At 38.9% G+C, this 25413-nt stretch overlaps 5 protein-coding genes and 1 long non-coding RNA gene across 8 annotated transcripts in view; 4 read left to right on the forward strand and 2 right to left on the reverse strand.

Annotated features, from left to right (window-relative positions):
• Window positions 1-2826: 2826 nt before the first annotated feature.
• Window positions 2827-25413, reverse strand: part of LOC108969569 — a 319863-nt gene continuing 297276 nt past the window's right edge. For both annotated transcript variants that reach the window (XR_001993403.1, XR_001993402.1), the window contains 2 exons: window positions 5835-5958; window positions 2827-2866 (listed from right to left, as the gene is read on the reverse strand). This is a non-coding gene — a long non-coding RNA (uncharacterized LOC108969569). The remainder of the gene's footprint in view (window positions 2867-5834; window positions 5959-25413) is intronic.
• LOC108969564 (kinesin-like protein KIF3A) lies at window positions 3181-5598 on the forward strand. Its single transcript, XM_018934366.1, has one exon. The coding sequence runs from the start codon at window positions 3309-3311 to the stop codon at window positions 5316-5318; it is 2010 nt and encodes a 669-aa protein (XP_018789911.1). The 5' UTR covers window positions 3181-3308; the 3' UTR covers window positions 5319-5598.
• Window positions 5841-8430, forward strand: LOC108969567 (tRNA (guanine(37)-N1)-methyltransferase). 2 transcript variants are annotated; one of them, XM_018934369.1, is made up of 3 exons: window positions 5841-5968; window positions 7685-7850; window positions 7911-8430. In XM_018934369.1, the coding sequence occupies exons 2-3, from the start codon at window positions 7695-7697 to the stop codon at window positions 8088-8090; spliced, it is 336 nt and encodes a 111-aa protein (XP_018789914.1). In that variant the 5' UTR covers window positions 5841-5968; window positions 7685-7694; the 3' UTR covers window positions 8091-8430. The 2 variants fall into 2 exon arrangements, with proteins under 2 accessions (XP_018789914.1, XP_018789915.1); XM_018934370.1 differs by lacking the exon at window positions 5841-5968 and adding an exon at window positions 7513-7536.
• LOC108969565 (tRNA (guanine(37)-N1)-methyltransferase) lies at window positions 6002-7767 on the forward strand. Its single transcript, XM_018934367.1, has 2 exons — window positions 6002-7536; window positions 7685-7767. Exons 1-2 carry the CDS (start codon window positions 6121-6123, stop codon window positions 7685-7687), a joined length of 1419 nt encoding a protein of 472 aa, XP_018789912.1. The 5' UTR covers window positions 6002-6120; the 3' UTR covers window positions 7688-7767.
• On the forward strand, window positions 10624-11600 carry LOC108969566. Its single transcript, XM_018934368.1, has one exon. It carries the CDS (start codon window positions 10680-10682, stop codon window positions 11412-11414), a length of 735 nt encoding a protein of 244 aa, XP_018789913.1. The 5' UTR covers window positions 10624-10679; the 3' UTR covers window positions 11415-11600.
• On the reverse strand, window positions 15344-23573 carry LOC108969563 (muscle M-line assembly protein unc-89). The gene is made up of 3 exons (XM_018934365.1): window positions 23006-23573; window positions 18020-20503; window positions 15344-17956 (listed from the first exon to the last, which is right to left on the reverse strand). The coding sequence occupies exons 1-3, from the start codon at window positions 23082-23084 to the stop codon at window positions 15630-15632; spliced, it is 4890 nt and encodes a 1629-aa protein (XP_018789910.1). The 5' UTR covers window positions 23085-23573; the 3' UTR covers window positions 15344-15629.

The following is a 25413-nucleotide window of genomic DNA, read 5'->3' on the forward strand; positions in this document are numbered from 1 at the left end:
TTTTTTCCTAACACCGTATGTACACTTATGTGACTATTCCTTTTAATGAATTTTGAATTTTTGCTTTTGTTTATCGCTTTACTTTCAATGAATTGTTATGTTTGTTTTTTCCAACTTATAAATAATAAATTAAATAAAACTGCATAAAAAAAAATTTAAACTTTGAATTATTTTGTTAGAAAATCGAAAAATTGTCATCGTATGTTCACTTTTGTGGTTAAGTGTATGTAATTTCCCTAAAAATAAAACGAAAATATATTTTGTACTTTGATAAAAGTGCGTTCACATAGTATACATATAATATACATATACACATATATATATATACACAGTAGCATAAACTTGTGCACATATTCTCCATTGTATATGCCTTTTACCTACACTTTGCTCGTAGGGTAGTTGAGTAGACAGTAGAAACCTTGCATACATTTTTCATTCTTCACATGCTATCTGCAAACAATTCTCGTCCGGCTTATATGATTTTGAAGGTAAATAGTGTAAATTGTGAAGTTGAAAGTTATCGCTTCTCGGCCTTATGGCTAAGATCAAAGTGTAGTATCTGTTCTTATCAGCTTAACATCTGATAGATCCTCCATCGGAGGACAACAAATGTTAAACTGATTTTTGGAAACGGACGGAGTGTTTTAGGGGCTTGCTCCACCTCTGTCGCGGGTTGGCCCGGTATTGCAGTACCACCGGGATTTCGGCCCAAATTATAAATACATACAAATTTAGAACGAGAGTTTATTTTCCAATCGTTGAAGCAGTTGAGCATTGTTTTTGATTTTGTCATCTCAACTGAATTCATAGTTATGGAATACAATGCTCGCGACAGACTGCAAACGACATCTGTCAAATATTAAAATACACATGTTCTTGTCGACGGACCTATTTGGGCAGCTGCACGACTACACGACGGCAGGGCCGGCAGTTGTCGTTCTCGCTAACTTCAATTTTAGCCTATATTTGCCAACGACAGCAGAGTTGACAGGTGGAAGAAAGAGAGATGAGGTGGAGTGGTGTTGCCGTTATATGTAAAATTACTCAAAGTACAAATAAAAGCATAAATAGCTCTGTTACATCATTTATAATAACAATTGATAATTTAAAGCAAAAATATATACTTATATTTTGCTTAAAAATTTCACTTTGAACAAAATCTTAAAATTTCAATGCATTGCAAGAAGGAAGGTATGGCCACAACGAAATTGTGCACATGCAAAATGGACAACCTTGTTTTGTGTACTGCCGGCCATTGTTATGTTGCTGCCCTCTCACAAACGTACTAGGATTCACAACGCCATTTTCAGTTCACTGTCGTGCTGCTGCGGTCTGTCGCTAGCATTGTGTTCCACACATAAGTAGTAAGATAGGCGACCATTGTTTGATTTATAGGAAGTATCAGGAAAGATATACTACGATCCAACAACGAGTCGAAATTATAAATATTTTCGGCTACAGTGGCGTCAACTTTAAGAGCGCTACACGTCCAATTATTGGTCATCTAAATCGTCCTGTCAGAGCAATTATGCGTCTAGTGGAGAAACTTGAATCCACAAGCACAATACAAAGTGTTCCCCTTGCCAGTGAGACAAAGAGGTGGCCGTTGTGTCGAGAATTGTGAGCGTCAATTGAGGAAGACCTAAATCAGACTCACGCCGTTCCAAGCGTTGAGCATTTCTGTGACGCCGTTGTGGCGAATTTTGGGAAAAGAACTTGGCCTTAGATCAAATTGGCGCAAGAACTGAAGGCTTTTACCACCAGAATCGAAGTGGAACACCTTGAAAATGCGTTATTGGTCAGACAGCAATCCACACCTTTATAGCCATCCGAAGTTTGCATCCCGAAAAAGTTACAGTGTGGTGCGGTTTATTACGGGCCGGCGGCGTCGTTTTGAACGTTTCTACGAATAGGAGTCGGTACCGCTCCAATGATAACATATTATTGGCCCGATTGGACTTGGAAATATGTGGTTAAAACAGGAAGAAGCACAAACAAGCCACACACAGCGAACGGCAATCGATTTAAAATTTGTGAAGGTGTTAGTTATCTCACGACACAACGGATTCTGCAATTTGGCGCCGTTAGATTATTTCCTGTGGAGCTCAAGCTACAAACAAGCATATGTGACAGAAAGCGACGATTGATGAACTCCGTTCGAACGTGAAATTGTGTCAGTGGGGTTTAAATATTTTTTTTCAGATTTCAATGAGCATTCAAATATCCTGTCCCAATATTTGTTACGTATTTAATAATGTCGGGACGGCGCGAACGCCATTCCCGGCTACCAAAAATTACACGCACGAGTTATTCGCATTAGGAATAATCGCGGAGGTCAACTCAACCGAAAGTGCAATGGCCAAGCCTCACTCCGGAGGAACCGCCTTCATGATCACGGTAACCTCTACGCCAGGTAAGTATGCTTTACTTCGCTAACAACCAACCTTTTCAATTCACACATCGTTAATATTTCTGAGAATTGGTAGGCTGCTTGTATGAGTGAAAGAAAACTCTATTGCTAGAAGTATTTGCTCTTGTTTTACATATTTATGTACTAAGTTGGTGGTTGCTTTTTAGCAAGTCAAATGGGTGATTATCATGCAATTTTTGTACTTCTGCCACAAACATTGATGGATTATTAAACAAAAATTACTTTTTTTAAAAAATTTCGATTGAATTTATTTTTAATTTTATATTAAATTACACTTTCGTTCTTAATATCTATAGTTGTAATATAACAATAAACTAAAATAGAGAAAAACATAACAACAAATATTAATAATAGCTAATGTAGTCCCAATTTTAAAAGATATTTCTTCATCCGTGTTGTTATATTAGATATTATATTTTTGAAGTCAAATGAGTTCTGTAAAGAGATAAAGTAAAAATGTAAAAATAGTTTAAGAGAAAGAGATTAAAAAATATTAATGTGTTTTTCTTGTTTTATTTTTTTATTTTTATTTTTATTAATAAATTTAATTTTTTTTGGGTCGTATTAGAATTCCAAATTAATTCTTACTAATATTTATTACAATTTCCTAAATATTTAAAAATCATAATATGTAAACAATTCTAAAATTGAATATAAAATATAAAAAATAATAAAATAACCCACGAATGCAACCATGCAGTTTTGGGAACGGATATCGCGTAAAGGAAAACAAACTGCAAAACATTAGTCAGCTGCTACAAAATCAATAAACACTCCAAGGCAACGAAAAAGTGAAAAGTCGAAACTTTGCAATTTTAACAGGTGCAAAATTATTCTTATTCTTTTTTAAGGTCAATCTAAAATATCTTAAAGAAAAATGCCACAAGAGCCACCAATAACTACAACTGATTTGGAGGGCGATGAAATTGAAAATGTACGCGTTGTCGTGCGTGTGCGACCTATGGAGAAGTCCGAATTGAATTCAGGCGCAACTAATGTTATACAAGTGGATAAAATCAATCGGGCAATCACAGCGGTGAAGCCAAACGCCGCGAATGAGCCGCCCAAAACTTACTACTTCGATAATGTTTTCAGTAGTGACTCAAATCAACTCGATTTGTATGTGGACACGGCACGCCCTATAGTTGAGAAGGTATTGGAGGGTTATAACGGCACTATCTTTGCTTATGGACAAACGGGTACGGGTAAAACCTACACCATGTCTGGTAATCCCGATTCACCGCAAACTAAGGGTATCATACCAAATGCTTTTGCACACATTTTTGGCCACATAGCTAAAGCAAGAGAGAATCAGAAATTCTTGGTACGTGTTAGTTATATGGAAATATACAATGAAGAAGTGCGTGATTTGTTGGGAAAAGATGTCAGCAAGAGTCTTGAGGTGAAAGAACGTCCCGATATCGGTGTTTTTGTTAAGGACCTAAGCGGCTATGTAGTGCACAATGCCGATGATTTAGAGAACATAATGCGTTTGGGTAATAAAAATCGTGTAGTGGGTGCAACAAAAATGAATCAGGAGTCGTCACGTTCGCATGCTATATTCTCGATTACGGTTGAAAGTAGTGAACTGACTCAAGGCGATATGACGAATGTTAAAATGGGCAAGCTGCAGCTAGTTGATTTGGCTGGTTCGGAGCGACAAAGCAGAACACAGGCCAGTGGACAGCGCTTAAAGGAGGCAACAAAAATTAATTTATCATTATCTGTGTTGGGTAATGTTATAAGTGCACTGGTTGACGGTAAAAGTACACATATACCCTATCGCAACTCAAAACTAACACGTCTACTGCAAGATTCGTTAGGTGGCAACTCAAAGACAGTGATGTGTGCCACCATAAGTCCCTCAGATATTAATTACATGGAAACTATATCCACATTACGCTATGCTAGTCGTGCTAAGAATATACAGAACCGTATGCGTGTTAATGAAGAACCCAAAGATGCATTATTACGTCATTTCCAAGAGGAGATTGCACGCTTGCGTAAACAGCTGGAGGAAAACAGTCATGAGGATCAAATTTCAGAAGAAGAGGATGAAGACATCGATGACGATGAAGCCGATATTGAAATAGAAATCGAGGAGACGCCTGTTTTCAATGGCAAGAAATCGAAGAAACGCGAAAAAAGCGATGCTGAAAAAGAGGAAAAAGAAAGACGAGCGCGGGAACACCAACAAGAAATTGAACATGCTAAATCTGAGCAAGAACAATTGCGTTGCAAGTTAATGTCATTGGAAGGCAAGATTTTGGTTGGCGGTGAGAATTTGTTAGAAAAGGCGCAAACGCAGGAGAAACTACTCGAGCAATCACTCGCTGAATTGGAAGAGCGTGAACAGGCGGAAAAGCAACTACAGCAGACATTACAACAAAAAGAAACCGAACGCATAGATATTGAAGAACGTTACTCCTCACTGCAGGAAGCAAGTACCGGCAGTACCAAGAAAATTCATCGAGTCATGCAAATGTTAATGAGCGTCAAATCCGAATTGGCTGACCAACAGCAAGAACACCAACGTGAAAAAGAGGGTATATACGAGAATATAAGAAGTTTGTCACGCGAACTGGCACTATGTGAATTAGTACTAAATTCCTATATACCTAAGGAATATCAGTCTATGATCAATCAATATACTCACTGGAATGAGGACATTGGTGAGTGGCAACTCAAATGTGTTGCCTACACGGGTAACAATATGCGTAAACACATCGCCGAGCCGCAAGAGGCAACCAACAAGCAGGAGTTTATAGATCTCTCGCATGTTTATCTCAGTTATAATACCGATGGTGTCACTAATCCTGTGCGTACAAAGTCAGCGCGTCCACGCACCTCAGGAGTACCACGACCAACCACCGCACGGCGTTACTGAATTAAGCGTAATATTTAATAATCTTCTTTTCACACACATTTGTACATTTTTTGTTGTTATATTTAAGTTGTGTTGTTTTTTGAATATTTTAGTTTTAAATTTTGTTATTTTTGTATTTGTAACGACTCGAATTCATGTTAAAACTAAACACACAAAAATGCATTTATTTTGCACTCTTCTATTGCGTTCCACTATATGCATTATTAAAACTACTTGGATTTGTTGTTGTGTAAAACCATTATTTTACGATGAAAGTGAAATAAATATTAAACATCGAGAATTTTGGGAAGTTATTAATTTTTTGTGGGAATTTGAAAAAGGATACGAGACTGAGTGTGTGCGTGAGGTACTTTGATCGTTGAAAGATGTTACCTATACAAATATTTCTAAACCTAGTTTATATAAATTGTTTTTTTTTTCCGACAGCACATTCAATTTTTATATTAGACATTTAAAACAGTAGAGTAAATTTAATGCACATACATGCATACGTCTATAATTATTTATTTTACTTACTTTTAGTACACATTTCCAACTGTTCTCAGTACTTCTCTCTTCCAATAAGTTTCATTCTGCCATTGTGAATTGCGCGAATGTAAGAAGAAGTGGCTAAACCATTTGTTTTTGACAGTACGCAGCGCTGAAGAAAGGTAAATTAATTAATAAACCAACGTGTTTTCATACTAAATTTAATTAAATAAAATATAATATATTAAATAAATATATTATTATAAAAAAGTTTACATTGATTAAATTTTACTGAATATCTACATGGCATTCGGTTTAAGTTCATATTGAATGAATGGTTGTGCTACGACGTCTCACGTGGGCTCACGATTTATTACAGCAATTCAAACGTCAGCGCCACTATTGGAGAAATATGGATTGTTCACTATTAGAACCACCAACGAGCGTGCGCGGCATGCTTGAATTGCAGCGTGATGCATTCAAAAAGCCTGTACAATTACCACGTTTACGAATGCCAGAAATGGAATCAAATAAAGTATTACCACTGGTTAAAAAGTTTCTGCTGAAGATGGACAGATTGCGACCCGTACGGGTGTTAGAGAAAAGTAATGAAGATGGAGATATAGCGCCGATGCGTGAAATATTACTGCATCCATTAGCAGTGAAATCATGGGATTGTCTACCAACTACAGAACTTTTAAAACTAAAAGTCGAACCCAGTAATTTCTATTACGACGAATTGGTACTTAACTATGATAATTGGCGGGCGGATGAAATTTTCAAGAGCGTGTTACCGGCAGGTGATGAGGGCCTTACATCTTATTCGCGTATTGGACACATAGTACATTTAAATCTAAGAGATCACTTATTGCCTTACAAAAACCTAATTGGTCAAGTCTTATTAGACAAAGTGCCCGGTTGTCGCACGGTCGTAAATAAGGCAGCAACAATTGATAATACTTATCGCAACTTTCAGTTGGAACTGATTTGTGGTGAAGCGCAATATCAAGTGGAGACCAGAGAAAACGGTGTGATGTTTGAGTTTGACTTTTCGCGAGTATACTGGAATCCACGCTTATCCACAGAGCATGAAAGAATCACAAAAATGCTTAATGTAAATGATGTGCTCTACGATGTTTTCGCCGGTGTTGGTCCATTTAGTGTGCCGGCTGCACGTAAAAGATGCTGTGTACTATCAAATGACTTAAACCCAGAGAGTTACAAGTGGTTACAGCACAACGGTAAACGCAACAAATGTTTGACGCACATGAAAACTTTCAATAAAGACGGACGCCAGTTCTTGCTGGAAGATGTGAAACCTGATTTATTGAAAAGATGGAAGGAACAAACAACTGCAGACTATAGCATTCATATAACAATGAATTTACCTGCGATGGCGGTGGAATTTCTTGATGCTTTTCGTGGTTTCTTAAACGACGAGGAAGCGAAGGAATTTTCGAATCCACAATTAAATTATCCAACTGTACACGTTTATTGCTTCGCAAAAGGCGAAGATACGAAAACATTGGCGCGTGCCTTGGTTGAAGATAATCTGGGTATACCACTAACGGACAATTTAGAAGGCATTCATTTCGTGCGCAATGTGGCGCCAAATAAGGACATGTACCGAGTGTCATTTCGACTCACGAATGAAATTTTGACTATGCCGATTACCAAAAAGACTGCTGACCAAATACAGCGAAAGCGTGCGGCCTCCGAATTAGAAGAAGACTCAAATATTGCCAATAAAGTAAAATGCAATTGAAAGTTATTTGATTTTAAGCACACACTGAATAAATTTTTGTATAAATTTAATATAAGTGACAAGACTTTCATTTCTACTGTGAGGCAGTTTGTTATTGTTTAGTAAAAATAGTATTTTTTTAATAAAATTACAGTGAATTAAAAATGGGACGTAAATCAAAGACCGCTGCTGGTAAAAAAGGTGCTGCTGCACCAGCTAAGGCTGCCATCAACAAGTCCAAGAAGGACAAAAACATATTTAAAGTTAACGATGCCAAAAATAAGAAGAAACCAAAGGCAGTGCAAGGAAAATTGAAAAAGGTAAATGAATGAACACTTGTTAACAACAATCTTCTTACTAATGAATTTCCGTCCACGCAGATCAAGGAGGTGGTCAAGAATAAGCAGGAGAAAATCGATGCAAACTTGAAGGAGTTGCATAAGGATATGGTCGTGAAGAAACCAAAGGCCGCAAACAATAATGCATCGATTAAGAAAAATAAAAAGGCACCAGCCAATACGAATAATGTGTCCCAAAAATTAGACAATTTGAAATTTTAAAAAGCGTTAATCCATATCAAAACGAAAATTACTCTGCTGATTGAAGTGTCGCTCAAGCAGCAAAATTTAGGCAATTAGTTGTTAATGCTTCAACCACCAGAGTATTTTAATTCCATGTTTTAGTATGAATATCTATATCTATATATATGTACTTATATATTATAAGTATTTAGTGAGTTTTGTTGTATAAGATCTAGCATATTTTATGGAGACTCGTATTAACACGCGTGTATAAATAAGTACAAATGCTGAAACATTACAAACACATAATAGTTAATTCACAATATAACATACATACATATACATATGTTTAGTATATGACGTAAATCCCCTCAAATAATTAAGTGTTTTAATTAATTACTAATTGAGTACATTAGCAAATTGATAATGGTTATCTAGTCTCCGTTAGGGTGATAAGGTTCAGAAAAGTTGTTATCGAGGTCATCCAACGGTAGCTGAAGGAAATGTGCTGTTTCGACGGGGTCGGATCCTAGGGAGACGGATGTCAGATCTGTAGGGTTAGCTGGGTATGCAAAGAAGTGGACATATATTTTATATGTGTGGGTCGATTCGGGATAAGTAGGAGTACAGTATCTAGAATGAAGCTGCGCAAGGGCCACTCTCGATTTTCGCGGCAACTAGAGCTCGTCGTCTGGTGGTAGTTTGATTCCAAGTACGCCATTCGGTGACAGGGAGTCAGTAAAAGGGCTTATTGCTCAATGCACCCATCATAAGACCTTAAGATCACGCTTTAAGACACACCGGGAGTGGACCACGAGTTACGCGGCTTCATGCTGTAAACACACCTTTGCGAAATTAGCCCCCCCAAACTTCAGCCCGCTCCAATCCTCCTGCGGGAACCACACAGCAACTCCTGCTTTCTCCCATAGCCTGTTCTGTGTACCAAATCGTCATACGTCGGAACTTTACATCAGTCAAATGCAGTTATTGCACTCTATGGGTTCTACAGCTGCAACAACCACCACCTACACTCACTTCCTCACCTCCAGGATCCCCCACGTACACGTAAACGCGACAAAGTCCCTGGAAGTAGATGAATAAATGGTTGTAGACGATCACGATCGCTACTTGTGTCCCACCATTTCAAAGGAATTGAAACACGATGTAATGGTTTCTGCCGTCTAAATTTCAGAAATACTATTCTTAGGTAATGGACAATACTCCTCAAAGTGCCAGTCCGCAGGAGTAGGTTGGAGCGAACTCCAAGGGCTTCTGCTTCGCATTGTACCAGAATTAAGTCTGCGGTCAGACCTTGTAGCCGAAAGTACTACCAGCTGTGCTTCCATATTCCTCTGGCCTGGTGGCCAGATGTTGGACCCCATACGCACGCACACACGCAAACGACTTTAACTGTTCGGCATTTCGACTAGTGGAGATCACACCACAAACTATCAAACCACCCCGACCTATCAGATAGGCGACTTTAATGTAAAAAAAAGCATTCAGAGGCCAATACACCGTAAGCAGAAAACCCAGGCTCAGACAGAATCGAATGTACTCAAAAGGTACTCGGCCCCCTTCTTAGCCTGAATGCAACAACACGCTGTATGACAATCAGGTCAAGGGAGAATACACCTAACAAAACTTGCATAGCGTCCGTTGAGACGGTGCGAGCTTGAAAGGGAAAGTCAAATACGGACATAAAGTTGTTGCATAAGGCATATTTTTGAATCTGGTCGAATAAAAGTACAATTATACGCCTTATCTTTGCTTGGATTTACAATAATTTTTGTGCTAGTTGAATAAAAAATAAACAAAATAAATAAATAGAGAGGCTCATGACCGCAGACAAGAATTAGTTAAAGATTTGAATTTGCGCATAACCAATTTGTGGACTATGCTAATGAAGTAAAAACTTTCATCAAGTGCCTCGATTGGTGCAGTCGGCTGACAAGTTCACGTGACTACTTTTGATAAACAACGGTATTTTCGTCAAATGTCAACAACTGCTGCTTCTTCAACGAGAGGAAAACTTTTTATATGCAAAGAAGATAAAACTTTGGGTCACAGGGTCGCACCACCCACAAATGGTGCATACAAATGATCATGGATACGTCACCCAACTAAGCAAATGAAGATAGGTACGGGCTCTAGAAATGTAAGACTGTCTTCTATGAATTTTTTCAGTTACTCAAAATGTAATTATAATGACTAATCAAGGAAAATACAAAACTCTAAGCGCAACCGTGGAAGTAGTTACCCAATGTGATCAGATATATACACGGCGGTTAGTGATGATTCAAATGGGCTAACTTTAGCTTATCTGTTTACCGCCTATGTCGTGCAAATGTTTACCGCACTGTCAAGTGGCCATCACACGCTCGGCCGTAAGCAAAATGTTAACAACATAGTGGAATTTTGTTTTGCGGCAACAAACGACAGCTTCTAGAATCTAAGTGTGAATGTAAGGTCTTCGCTTTATCGCCAAGTTTGCTCTGCTTCCAGTTTTGCCACTAAATCGTTTGCGCATATAAATACTGGAGCCCCATTATCAAACTCATACAGTAAACGAAAAGTTTTCCAAACGAAAACCACCATCAACAAACGAGCCATCTGCGAAAATCTAGGATGCAACGCTTCATCATCACATTGGCTCTATTGTGCGGTCTGAGCTCCGGTTGGGCTCTACGACCCGCACCAGCTGCTGGTGTATCACCACCACCACCGGCCACGCTCACACAAGATATTGAGGAGTTGTATCGTCTCATACCATCGAAACCGATTAACAAATTGGTCATACGTTATTTGCTCAACGATGCTCAATTCCAGGCCGCCATACGTATCATTAATTCGCACGATGCCTACATGGTGCGTATGCGCCTCTACGCTCAACCGGAAATCATACAATTCCAGTCGTGGGTACGCTCACAATTGCTGTTGTCTGGCGGCGGTTCGTTGGAGCTCGAGGAGTCCGAGGAAATATTGAGTCTGTTTAGACCCACACCCTATTGGTCCGTCTACGGTTGGCAAGGCTTCTTCAATGAATTCCTCGCATACTTCCCACATGAGATGTTACGCGCCCAAATCGATGCTAAGGTGGCCTTGGGTGGCAGTCTCGCACAATTTTGGGCTAGATTGAAGGCTTTGGCACCGGTCTATGAACGTGTGTTGGCCTTTCCCGAGTCGAAGCGCATCGTTGCACAACTTGAACAGAATGGCGTGAATTTCGGACAAGTCGATCAGTTTATTCGCTCCTTGTTTGATTGGTATCCAGTTATCGTGAATGCTCCAGGTGCAGCTGTCGACGCTGCTGCTCCTCCCGCGCCCGCCATTCCAGCGGCTCCCAATGCTGTTGTGGTTTAATAATTGTCGATGAACTTAAGCAGCTGTTGATAATCGAATAATCGCCAAAGCAAAACTATGTTATTTATACCGATTTATTCCATTAACGAATGATATTAACGGTTTGTGTATGTTAAAAACATAACAAACATTCTTGTACGAGTATTTCAATTGTTTGACTTTAATTAAAAAATAAGTGCTCATAAATAATGTGTTTCTATAAAAGATTGGACTCCTATACTTTGCATAGTTCTTCTTCTTTTTTACTGGCGTAGACACCGCTTACTCGGTTATAGTCGAGTTAACAACAGCAAAGCGAAGCCAGCTCGCACTCCACCTGGTCTTTCCAATGGAGTAGAAGTCTTTCTCGTGCTCCCCTTCCCCCGGCGGGTACAGCGTCGAATACTCTCAGAGCTGGTGTGTTTCGGATGTCATGACCTATCCAGCGTAGCCGCTCTCTTTTAATTCGCTGAACTACGCCAATGTCGTTCTACATCTCATACAGCTCATCGTTCCATCGAATGCGATATTCTTCGTTGATTTCGTTGATAGTTTGCATACGAAAACAGATATTTCGGGATACTAAGTTTAATCGGTAGAAGATGGGATGGAGGTGAGTAGATCTGGCCAACTAATTATAATTCCTAATTAATTTAACTCGCGCCGTTCTTAAGAAGTTTAGGGGATCTAAAATAGCTGTTTTGCCTATTTTTTTAGCCTGTCGAAATACCAGTAGGGTTTGCTATATTGTATATTTCCGAAGAAACAATTGGTGATAATGGTCTGGAGGATAATGGTTGGTTATATCTTTATGTGTACACATGAAATCCGAGTTCAGAAAAAGATCTTGCGTTTAAGTTTTGAGAGAAGGGGTTATTTAGTGGAAACTTGACTTAGCATGTCATATAGACTGCTAACTAACTGATTCTTTGTAACACCTAAAACTAATCGAGAATCTTTATATTATATCAAATACTTAGATCAGATGGATGAGTAGACTACCGAATTGTCCGTGCATGCAATATTTTGATCTAAACTAGTACACGTGTACCCTAGAAGTCGGAGGAGGATGGGCGAATATGAGGCCCTTATTTGATCTCAATATAGTATGTCAATTGGTGTCTGTTTGGCAGTTTTCAGTTTTCCTGGCGATTTTTACAATGGAAAAAAACAACAACTTCGAGTTTGCTTAAAAGTTTGTGTTTCTAAAGGAAGTACGGCTACGGAATCGAATTGATTACAATAACGAGTCTTTTTATCTAAATTAGCTGTGTTCCCTAGGAGTCTGTGGAGAGCGGTATTGCAGCTGAGCGAATTTCAGACCTCTAGATAACGAATATGATTACCTTAGTCTTATAGCTGACTTTTTACAGCAATTGTCAATTCATGTGTAAAATTTATTAATAAAGTAAGGTGACGATCTTTTTCGAATAATAATGTGGCGTCGGTTAAGTACTTCACCTAACCCCTAAATCCCCAATATATTGATTTTCGGTTCTCCGGTTGACTTTATATCGAGTATATAAGTTACAATCTGTTTGGCATAAAATAAGAAAGAGACCGTATACATATATATGGATATATACCTAATAAACCTGTCTGTAAAATTTTATCAGTGAAATTCTTAACAATAAACTTCCATTGCAAATAGAATTATCGTTTTTTTTTATTATTTGAGGAATAAAGATAGTTAATTATTACAGAAGATAGTATTATGGTACGTGGTATCCTGTTGTCATATGGAGCTAGAGATTTAAAAAGCGGTTTTTATTACTATTCTTCAAAATAGTTGGCGTTTCCAATCAGTTCTATTACTTGCCGGACAAACCCTGTATTTTCCCAAAATTGGTTTCGGATATATGAGCGTTTTTGTAAGAATTGTTTAACTTATAGATCAGCGTAGATCATTTTTGAAAACCACTTTTTAAGATGTCAACCAACACCTTGCGTTTTCCTGACCGCAGATCGTTCGTAAATTATTTTCCTACTTTAGATAGATTTAAATTTTTAACATTTTCAAAGCCTTCTCCGCTAGTCTTTTAGTGCAATCGGCTCCCACAACTTTAAATTTAGATATCTTGATGAAATTTGCTACATATGTTCCTTGGTATCCAAGATAATCGTAACCAGACCGCTAAGACGCCTACCAAATGCCATCAAACAAAAAACTATAAAGTAACATAACTGAGCACTTAGTTAAGAGACATAACTGTATCTTGGTAGGGAATGTCGCAATAAGTTTTTCTAAGTGGGTGTAGGTACATCATTTCATAGTGCATTACAAAACTCAGAAAACATGAAACAAACCAAATTCTGTAAATTTTCATAATCAATTTATCTTTGAAAAATGATGATGTAGCAAAGTTAATGGATAGACAAATGTCGAAAACATATATTATGGCGTTATTAAAGACTTATTTATATGAGTTCTTGCTTTACAATTTTCTAGTTCACAAAATATTTTTAAGAATCAGCAGTAATCTGGCATAATTTAACGATCCAATCAACCTTAAAACCTATCTTATATCATTTTTAGATCCTAGTCAAATATTTCACTTTATTTCTAACCATAATTGTCCAAATTATTCGAAAATATATTCAAATGATTGCGAATAGAATCTAACTAATCACTACTAATGTGTATCAAATATTACTTCATAAAATTTTAGAACTTATTTTGGACAATTTCTTCATTATTATGTGTTTAATGGTTGCCTAGGAAAATTTCGCCTATCACTTAAAAATGTTCCCAGCTACAATTTCAGGAAAATTCAGAACTATGATAAAACTGTGTATTTTTCAAGAAGTGCCGTATTTGAGAATCACCTTTAAAATATTTACTCCTAATAATAAAAAACCGATATTTAAAAGAATATTAGATATGCAATTATCTTAAAAACGAGAGCACATTCAATATTTTCATGAATAAGTTCATAATCAGGGCAAGAAAAAAAAGGAGTTTTGGTACAACTGTGTTATTAGAGTACATGAAATTTTGTTAACGAACATTATTTTAATTTATTTATGAAACAAAATAGCTCTAATGGCTCTTAATAAAACAAAACAAAAAAAAAAAAACGCGTTTGACTTCAAAGTGGATATAACCTTTTAGAGATGTATAGATTTAACGTACTATAAACATCTAAACTGCGAGTATATTTCTGGCATGGAATACACTACTGAAATCGGTAGAGCGACTGCCTTAGTCGTTATAATATTACATGAAATAAAAAAAAAAAAATCGCATTAATTGAAGATATATGTTTCTTATGTTTCTCTTATAAATTTTATTGAGTAATTCTCTTTTGTGATACTACAATGCATTTAACAAAGAAAAGTAACATTAATGATAATTTTTATGAATATTATAATAATTCAATGCATGCACTAGTCATGTACATAAGATTTTTACTTTCAATTATTTAGTTGATTTACTTCGTAAAGAACTTTTATGCGCCAATCTATTAAAAGTCGATAACGTTCTTCTTTGCTTATCTTCTGTACATACACATACATAATTAAAATTATGGTATAAACTTAGTTATTAAAGAATATAGTTTGTTTGACTGTTTTGAGTGTTCGTAAATTTAGTATGCATGTATGTGTGTGTATGTGTAGAGCAATGTGTTTATTGCAAACTTTAGCACTTTTTGTTGTAAAGTTGTTATTTTAGCAAGAAATTGTGAAGATTGGCCCGGTCCTTGGCGATAATTTCTCGAGTTCAGGAGGGATGTTTTGTAAAGTGTTTGAAAAAAAAATAAAAACGTTCAAAAAATTTTTAAAAATGATTTTTGAAATTTTAAAAATTATTTTTAAAATTTTGAAAACGTTAAATATATAAATAAAAAAATTATTTTTATTTGAGATATATTTAATTTTTGAGTTTTTTGTTTAATTTTTAAATAATCGTATTTCTTTAATAATGATTATTATTTAAGATCATAATATTTTCACTTTCTATTTCCCATTATACTTTTAGTAAATATTATTCATTAATTTCCTTATTTCACTGTTTCTCATCCCAAACAATTCGAAAAAAATCGCTAAGGACCGGGCAAACACTTCGTCGGCTTTCCACTGCTCTACGCGAGAAAGCGCTTCTGCTTGCCAACAACAATTGCCGTGCATCCGCTATGTGTTCTGTTATGAAATTTCTCATATTGTCTGTAGTATGTCCAGTGATGTTTTGTCTTCGTTGAGCCACACGATTTGCAATACTTCTATATTTGCTCTTTATCAATTCTTTTTTCGTTTCATCCATTTTGGTATGCAATCGTTAATGAAATCTCCTAATTGTCTGTAGATCATCAAAGATAATATGGGCAAAACTAACCAAGCATCCTTGAAGAGATACACATAGCAAGCCACCATAAAGAGAACCAAATCGGTGGAATAACTCAGCGCTGAACGGACTTTTTCATGCGCCTCCTCCTCCAGCTGCTCGACGCTCTTCATCTCCAACTCCGACTTCTCCTTAGCGACCATGGAGAGTAGCACTTCGGGTGGTGGCGGCAGTATACCAGTACCGGTGGCTGTTGCTGGTAACGGACGTCTACCGTAGGGTCCAGGAGACTTTGATTGGCCGGTAGAGGTGCGTGTACGTGAGAGCACACGTCTCCTGACCGGTGCTTGCGCTTCGGCGGGAATATCAAAATCTATATCTTGTTGCGATGCAGCGCTGGATGGTGGTCGGTTAATTGAAGCGTCTCTGGAACGTGATGGCACACGCTTCTTAATAATGCGCTTCACCTTGACGATGCGTGTGCGTCCGCGCGAATCTGGACGTTCGTAGGTTGTTTCGCTGATTACCTCAGCGGTGGCGCTGTCATCGTTCGCCAGCAGTTCCGACATTATTGTTGATGTTGTAGTTGCTACAGGCGTGGTGTTAATTTTGTTGTTAGCGGTTGGTGGTTTGGTTTCTTTCATTGCTGGTGGTTTGGTTTCTTTCACTACTGGCATGGTGAACGCTTGTGAGCTACTCTCACTAGGTGTTGGTGTATCTGGCACAGCTTCCTTAGGTTGTTCTGTGTATGCCATGCCACTACCGCTTTCACGTACGTGCACCAGTTGACCGCGCTCGGATATTGAGAGACGCGGTTTATTACTAATCGGTGGTATAAGACCAACATCTGGTGATTGAGAGCGACGCATGCGCATTTCTTCGTCGTAATCTCTATTGTCGCCTGCCTTTTTCAGTTCATTCTTGTCGAGATAGATTGGCGTGTGATACTTGCGTGTGGTACTAACGCGACTTACAATATCGCTGTAGTGATCTACAACGGCGTAAGCTTCTTCACGCATGACACGTTCGGCTTCTTGTCGTTTCGCATTCTCCTCTTCTTTAGCCTTGCGCTGGGCTTCCAATTCTGCGGCGACAACAGTGGGGCTTAAAGGTATAGGTTTACCTGTTAGACCGCTGATACTGGCATTTTCCTCGTTACCTTTCTCGGTGTTCGTACGCGTATCACGTTTGAAGAATGATATAAAACTTTCGGCAAAACCGGACTTCTCCTGGTTGGCAGTGTTGTTGGCGGTTTGATTTTTATTGTTGTCGCCAATGTTTTCTATGTTCTCCAAACTATGCTTTCTTAGATTATTATTGCTATTATTATTGTTATGTGGCTCCACCTCGACTAGTGGCTGCACGTTCTCATTGGACGGTCGCTTCAAAATCGGCTTCGGAATAAAGTCCGGATCAGTGAGCGGCGCTGGTCGTGTAAGCACAACTGCGGCGTTATCCGGTAAAGCCGCACGATATGGCGTAAACACGCCGGCCGACATATTACGCGGATGATAAGTTTCCATGTGGTCTCTAGGTGGACTAGCGCGCGGTGGACTAGGTGTTTTCGTGCGTGCCCTCAATTCCATTTTGAATTTTTCAATTGAATCGTCTTCTGAGCTTGCAGTGCTCTCAGTGTAATCGGACTCAATTTCGAAGCTTGCTTGTTTTGTCGGTTCTGCTCTAGCTTGATAGCCGCTAGCAGTGTCGCCTTCTAACAAATCCTCATAGTCTTCAGCATCGTAATCTTCTTCTTCTGCTCGCTCATCTTCGTCACGACTTTCGTCTTTGTTTAGTAACATGCCCGTCGTGCGTGAAAGCTGCTTCGTGAAAGTTAAATTTTCACGTGAACCCCAACGTGCTACGGCTGTCTTAAGATCTTGCACAAAGCTCTCGGATTGGCGACGTAACTCACTGCGACGTTCGAATGAAAGCCGCTCCGCTTCAGTCATAGAGCCGAGACGCTTGCGCACGAATGGCGGTTGTAAACCTCCGCCAGCAATTGACTTCTCCATATCCTTTTCCCAGCCCTTCTCAGTATCTCGCTGTTTTTCTTTATCCTGTTTACTTTTCAACTTGCGCGCCTTTTCAGCTTCCTCCAACTCGACAGCTTCGTAGAAGCGTGCCATGGCGCGTTCGTACAAAAGCTCCGTTGAGCTAACCGAACGGCGCAGCGGGAAAGTGTGCAGATTTGTAAATTCGAGTGATGCGAGATCGGGTGAAGAGATAGAAATCGGTGGTGGTTGTAGTGCATCTTCTAGATCCAATTCAAAGGAGTCTTGCTCTGTTACTCAAGAAAATAGAAGGAATTTTAGACAGTTACATAATAAAATATTTGAGTACTCACTATTTTTATCCTTAACTTTACTATGTTTATCGAAGACGACTAACATAAATTCATTACTGGTGTGGACATCATCATGTTTTTCCGCTAGAGGGAGCGGACTGTTGGGCGGTGATGGTGAGATGGGCTCTTTTGTTGGTGGCGGTGCGCTTATCTGTATGGTTGGGTTCGTGAGTGTTGACACGTTTTGCTTTTTGTGATTGTTGTTGTTATTATTTTGACTTTTATGCTGCAGTGCCGCATTGTTGCCGTTCGCCTTTTCGACCCATTCAATCCACTCGGCATGCTTGTCTCTCTGTGTTTGTTCAAGCCTCTCTTTTTGTTCCTTCTGTTTCAATTGTTGTTGGCTTTCAACCTCTTCCAGTTGTGTCTTTCGCGTATCGAAACGCTCACTACGTTCACTTCTCTCTGCTTTTACGAAATCCTCGTGTTTATCCTTATGAACGTCCTGATATTTTTGGTCTATGCGCTTTTTAGTTTCACTTATTTCCGTGTGTTCCTTTCGCTCAGTTAGCTGCTTAAGCTCTCTCTTTTTTACTTCGGGCGACTTCTGCGCCTGCATGCTCATTGTGCCAAGCGCTCCTGTCGCTATAGCTACAGCTATGGATGGTGCATTTTTCGCGGGACTTAGACTGTGACCTGAAAGCCGTCGTACTTGCTGATTCACGCCCAGTTGTACGGGTTCGGCACTACGCTGCAAAGCCGGTGTCTTGTTAATCACTTCTGGTGGAGTGGGACTTTTGCGTAATGGACTTAGACTACGCCTGCGATTTAATGATGAACGGGATATTTCCGGGGTGGAAGATTTTTCGGGCGTGAGTTCTGGTTCTGGGGTTGCTAATGCCGGCCTTATTTTTTGAGTCGATGGTGATGGTGACTTATCCTTAGATGGTAGTAATTGTTGCAAGAATTGTGGCATTGATTTCTTCTCAGTCAGCGGAGAGCGTTGTGGTGATTTTCCAGTTGGCGATGTTGGAGACGGTGTGAGTGACGGTTTTGTGCTCATCGTCAAAGCTTTAGTGCTTGGTGAGCTTGGCGCAGATTTTTGTTGCGTGTTAGGGTTCGACGGACTACGACGTATGTCCAGTTTTAGCGCTTTATCGGCAGCGCCATAGGACATTTCACGATGTAGATCTTCTGTATCGATCAATTGCGGTTTTGGTTTACGTAGAGCATTAGGTGATATTTCCGTCGCCGCATCTGCATGTGGACGCGGCGGAGATAATGCTTTTCGACGTGGCGGGGGTGGCTTATTTTTCTCTTCCGTTAATTTAGAGTCAGACTTTGGTTTCGTAATGCCACGTTTCGGATCAGGTATGAAAAGTACTTCGGATTCCTCACTCGGATCGCTAACGCCATACGGATTTTCCGCTTTCACACGAAATTTATATTCGGAACCTTCGATTAAGTCATGTAACGTGGTGCTGAGGGACCTGGTGGTGGCCGCTTTAAGCCAAACGTTCCAACCAACACGAAAATATTCGACAATATAATAGCCGATTTTACAACCACCATCGTCGAGTGGCGATGTCCACGACAGTGTCGCCGACTTGCCAAACGACATGTTGAGTTGTACTTTGCCCGGCGGGTTCGGACGGGCGGTAACTGTGACCAGAAATGAGGTCACATCTTCGCCCAGCCGATTCCACGCGCGCACACTGTACTCACCCCGATCATCGCGCTGTATACTGTCGATTTTAAGCAATGAATTACGGTCGGTGTTTGAAATTTCAAAGCGTCCACTATTAGGTACTACCTCGCCTTCATGCAGCCACGTAACAGTCGGTGGTGGTTGCCCAGCCACACCAACCTTCAAACGCAATACCTCACCCGACTCAACGATTAAACCATCTTCATAAGTGCGCGGTAGACGTATTTTCGGTGGTGCTTGCACCATTAGTTGAGACTTGGTGGCCACGTGGCCAGCTCGATTTGTCGCCGTGCACTTGATTTCACCCTCATCGGTAAGCGCCACCTGGTGAATAATCAATACACTGACGTCGTTGTCGTTCAAAATTTTCGTTCGTCGACTACTGAATATCTCGTAACCGTCTTTGAACCAATTGATTTCGGGTGCTGGTTGTCCAACTACACGCACACGAAATTCAATACGTTCGTCTTCGACGGCCTGACGATCCTGTAGCTCCTCAATAAAACTCGGTACACAGATGGCGGTGCGCTGAAGTGTGACAGTAAGTGCATCTGACAAATCACTGGGATCTGAGCGACCCACAATATTCTCGGCAAATACGCGAAATTGGTAACGCCAACCAGGCTCTAAACCGCTAATGGATACCTCGCATTGTGGCACTGCTATAGGTGTGGCGCGTACCCAATGTGGCGAACCCATACGACGATGTTCGACAACGTAGCCTGTAATGGGAGAACCGCCATCCAGCTTCGGACGCTCCCAGCGCAAGTTGACGACATCCGGTTGCTGTTCGGAAAGTGGTATTAGCACGGGACGTCCAGGTGCAGAGGGTCGTTCTGGAACAAAGTGTTGCATTAGTATATATAATAAAATGTTTTATGGTGTCAGCGAAGAGTATAAATCTCGTACTGATTTAAGTAGAAAGACCTGAATGTTTTCAAACTAGAAAGTGAAGTCTTTAATTGTTGGACAAGAAGCTCATAAGTGAAGAGAGAAAAAATACATGTAACCCGTTGAGAAAATGTCTCGAGTATGAAAATTTGTAAGATGAATAAAGAAAGGCTTATAGCATATGAAGCAAACTGTAGAGGCATTTAATCAAAAAACTATTGATAAAATTCTAGAATGTCAAGGGTTACTTTAGAGAGAGCTAAAATATATGATATTTATTTAGATTCTGCTGGTACTTCTGCTTGGTAGATGTTATGGAAGATGGTGGAACTATGTGGAAACTGTGATGAACTGCCACTGATGAGGAATAGGTCACCAACTAACCTTATCTTCTACAGTAGTGACTTGTAGAAAAACACATCCAGCTTTTGAGACATATCTCAAAAAGAAATAAGATTGATGAATCTGAAGAAAATCAGGATCTTTCTTGCGAGGGAAACCTTAACTTAGTCAGCTTTGATAGAACCTTTCGGATATGTATGGTATGTATCTTATCAACTTTTTCTCATAAACGGTACGATTTAGTGCTCGTTTTCAAACTTTTCTATTCGTGGCAAATATTAGTACTCCTTGCTCTTAACTAAAGTGGACAATATAAAGAGTTTGAAGAAGGAAAAAGGTAGAAGGAACTGGAAGATTATTGCCAAGTAGACTCGCAGTTTCATTGGGAGTCATTTAAGTAGCCATATCAAAACGTCTGAATACATTCAAAAAGCAATTGAATAGGATTTTGCATGTCAGAAATGCTCCTTGAACGCTAGATTCGTTTGCATTGGATTGTGACTGGTGGTGAAAAATTATGTGAGAAACCTGGCCAAGAAGCCAAATCAACGGCATAGCCGAATATTTATGTCACGAAGGTACTGCTCAGTATTTGGTGGAATTAGAATTACATGCTGTGTTATGAACTTCTAAAACCAGGCGAAACCATCAATGACAACACATCAAAATTCAGAGGAGCGATTTTTAAAGTAGGGTACAGCTGCTCCCGATGATATTGATATCAATGTCCTCAACAACCGCGCCCTTAGATCTGCTTTCTACAGACTGGATATGGAAGCTAAGGAAATGGTTCTGGTAGTGAAAGACCAAGTGGGGAGGGGCCTAGCTTGGAATCTCTAATTGGCGCCAAACAGTGAGAAGGAAGAACGACTCGCGCGCTGTGGTAAACTCGGCTATAAATGCGTAACTTGAACTGATGTATGAAACGAATTGACTCATTGCGTACGGAATACTGATTTTGCAAAATTTGAAAATTTGGAACGAAGAGTAATTTGAAGAGCTGCAATTTCATCCAGAAAAAACATCGGCTTGTGGGTTGGTGGAATCATCGTTCCATATTTCTTTAATAATCATGCCATTGAGAATGTAACAGTCAACAGCGACCGCTATAAGAGACTATTTGATGCCTGAAATGGAAGCTCGTGATCTCGGAAAAATTTGGTCGCTCCACTTCACACATATCAGTCATTAGATTTATTGAGACAATACTTCGATGAGCGGATAATTTCACGTTTTGGGCCGATTCATTGGCCACCAAAAATATGTGATATGCGGACTATATGCTATATGGTGATATGCTTCGATTCAGGCCTTGGAGCAAAACATCACGCGAGTCATCGGAAATCGGACTCAACGGGGGACCATCTGAGACGTAGCCGCGGAAAACGGACTATAAAAATGTCTAAGTTCACCTCATTCAATTTGTAATTCTTAATGATCAAAATCACTATTCAAAAATATTTTTCCTTGAAATATCAGCATTTTGTTGATACAAACATACATCGAAACAACTTGCAGCACTTAAATGGACCCATTGCACTCATTGCAGTTACTTTTGCAAAATGCGCGTGCAACTTGTTGCACATCCGACACTGTCTCGTTACTTTTGAAAGTCGTGTCCATTCGTGTCAAGCATCGGTTGCTTACTTTGTATTATCACACTCTGAAGCGCCTTCGAACAATAGAATTCCTTTATTTTTGAAAAATATTCTGTGGCACTTTTTTGTGTTTGTACGCTTTATACACAATATATAGGCTGTAGAAGAGCGCCACAAAGCAATAAAGCGCATTCATAAACACCCAAAAACGATGTCAATACAACCAAACATACATGCGTTACAGGCCGACGAATAAAGGAATTAGCCGAAAGAAAGCAGGCTGACAGGCAGCAAGCAACCAGCCAGCCAACCACTTGAGAATGAAATTTCTAAAAATAACCTCAATTCTAGCGCTCCCACCGTTTGACCCAAGACAAACCGACTGCTGTGCACAAATTTCTTTTGCTATGTTATGTGGACTCTGTGCTAGGCTATTTTCTACATCGAAATATTTTTTTGAAATTATTAAAATAATCGCTTATTATTGTTAATTAAACGTTCACTCACCTGCTGATTTCCAAGTAACGACTTTTTTTGGTCTTCCGCTTTGATTTTGATTTTGTAATTTTCCCTGTTGATTGCCCATTTCTTGACTTTTCCCACTTTATTTGACAATTTCGTGGATTTCCACGCCAGCAACACGCCTCGTAACACTAAATGCCGTTATATCTTGCGTGGATATACTGATTTATTTTCGCAACGCTTTGACGATGACGATGACGACGAATTCACGGAAATTGCCAACGCATCAGCATTAATTTTGCAACACCAACAACTATGCCACCGACACCAACACCGAAACGTTAGAGAACGGCTAGTTGAGCCACATCGATTGGAATTTGATTTTCTGCTTTTGAGAAACACCAATTTTCACGCACTTCAACTTTTGTAATGATTTCGCAACACTTGCACTTGCACTAGAGTTTTTAACGGTATTTTTTGTGGTTAATTTAAAAAATAATTTTCAAAGCATATTATACACTGGACTAACGGCGCAGTCCATTTTCAACGTTAAATAATCCCGTCGAGCGGACACCGCGTACATAATTCGTAATTGTAGTATCTGCTGTCCGGGATAAGCTTCCGAGTAGAAGTGTATGAAAATTTTCAAATGCGACGAACAATTTTTGAAAGTAATTTTTCAAATTTTCTCCTTTGCTCAACATGTTCGTGACACGAATATCAACACGATCGCCTACAACAGCCCACGAATCTCCGCAAATGCTTCACACGAACATAACAAGAGTACGCATTCCGTCACTTACGCTCAGTTTTGGCTCTCATTTGCTTGGTGTGCACTCATTTCAAATACTAATTTGTTGCGTCTACTCGGTCACAAAGCTATTTTCAGCTAGGTGGGTGCAGATTAGGGTGTTTCGTGCATGCGGCGGCGACGGTGGGTGGTGAACCGTTATATATGGTATATACATACATACGTTTATAGGGGAAAAATGTAAGAAAATGCAATAAAAATGCTTGTAATGAGGAAGATGCGAATAAATGTTGAGCAAAACAGAGAATTTGTAATAAAGATCGGTAAGGTTTTTTAGGAGAAATGAGCAGAAGAAGCGGAAAATGTTTGAAATGCCGCTATTTAAAATGCGAGAGCACTTACTTTTGTACCACGTGAGAGCGGTAAGCATAGAGTATGAATTATAAAATGAATGAATGAAATTGTAGAAGGAAATTGTTCAAAATTACTATATTAAACACATGTATACACATGTACATATATTCGAGACATATTCTAGGAAGCACATATGTATATAAGGTACATATATTTATATACATTCAAACATACCTACATATATGCTATTTCAGTAGTATACAAAATATTTATATAAGTATTATATATTTTAGTTTATACAATAAATAAAGGTTTTAAGAAAATCTTCTGTAATTTGAAAATATTTTAAAGTAAACAGTATTCAACAACTTATAGACAGAAATTGTTATGTAAAAAAAAAAACCGAAAGAAATAAAAATACTCTGGACTGTAAAGCATTAGTCTAATATATTCTATTATTAAATCCGAAATTTACCAAACCTTTTGAGGTATAAGAGAATTCTCATAGAGTATCGAGAACCATCTTGGTGTTGGCCGCTTAAATTTTTAATGTAATCTACTGCTGTGGGCAAAAAATAGTAAGACTCTTTAATTTAAATTCCGCTTGATAGATAATTGGGGTTCAAGAAAAGTGAAAGCGCGATTGGTTCCAAAATAACTAAATTTGTTCGAAAAACAGCGTCGCGTTAACGTCTGTGAAACAATGCTTTCCTACTATCAGGAAGACATGATCGAAATATCGTGGCAAAGGTTAGCCGGAGCAGAAAGAAGCATGCCAAAGCAGATTTTAAAAAATCACGGTATTATCGAGGTGTGGTCTACTCCGAATTCCTGTCGACCGGCCAAACTGTCAATAAGAAATACTATTTGAGTGTTATGTGTCGTTTGCGCGATGCTATTTGTAAGAAGGGCCCGAATTAAGGGCCGACAACTCTTGGTTTTTGCACCACGTTATTGCTTCGGGAAAATCGTTTTGCTCATTATAGAATGTACCATTTGCCGAACTTTGTTTGAGAAGATAAAAAATTTAAATTCAACTTTTGTCCAGAGAAAAACATTTTCTATGATTTAAATTTCGTCCCTGTTTTTAATTTGAGAGGATTGAGTTCAGAGATATAGTGGTCACCGCAATACGTCTTTTTTGAGAGGAGCTGCCGGAGAAAAGCTGTAGTTCCTTTCCAAATAAATATTTTTACTAATACTTACAGTTTAGAGATACCATAATATTTGTACAAATTTTTTGGGTCAATAAATTTAAATGTTGTCGCAAAAAAACTTTGGAAATTTGCTTTTTTTTCTTCTAATTATATATATAACACAGTCAGGTAAAGAACTTAAGGTGAGAATG

The sequence above is a fragment of the Bactrocera latifrons genome, unplaced genomic scaffold, assembly GCF_001853355.1.
Source record: "Bactrocera latifrons isolate USDA-ARS-PBARC rearing strain unplaced genomic scaffold, ASM185335v1 scaffold_258, whole genome shotgun sequence".
NCBI lineage: Eukaryota > Metazoa > Arthropoda > Insecta > Diptera > Tephritidae > Bactrocera > Bactrocera latifrons.

Bases quoted from the DNA above. Each gene is read 5' to 3' on its own strand.
- LOC108969567 (XM_018934369.1), top strand. From the start codon at position 7,695: ATGGGACGTAAATCAAAGACCGCTGCTGGTAAAAAAGGTGCTGCTGCA. The intron at 7,851-7,910 runs GTAAATGAATGA...CCGTCCACGCAG, and splicing joins TGCAAGGAAAATTGAAAAAG to ATCAAGGAGGTGGTCAAGAA.
- LOC108969563 (XM_018934365.1), bottom strand. From the start codon at position 23,084: ATGGGCAATCAACAGGGAAAATTACAAAATCAAAATCAAAGCGGAAGA. The intron at 20,504-23,005 runs GTGAGTGAACGT...ACTTTGTTCCAG, and splicing joins CGTTACTTGGAAATCAGCAG to AACGACCCTCTGCACCTGGA. The intron at 17,957-18,019 runs GTGAGTACTCAA...CTTGAGTAACAG, and splicing joins TAAAGTTAAGGATAAAAATA to AGCAAGACTCCTTTGAATTG.
- LOC108969564 (XM_018934366.1), top strand. From the start codon at position 3,309: ATGCCACAAGAGCCACCAATAACTACAACTGATTTGGAGGGCGATGAA.
- LOC108969566 (XM_018934368.1), top strand. From the start codon at position 10,680: ATGCAACGCTTCATCATCACATTGGCTCTATTGTGCGGTCTGAGCTCC.
- LOC108969565 (XM_018934367.1), top strand. From the start codon at position 6,121: ATGGTTGTGCTACGACGTCTCACGTGGGCTCACGATTTATTACAGCAA.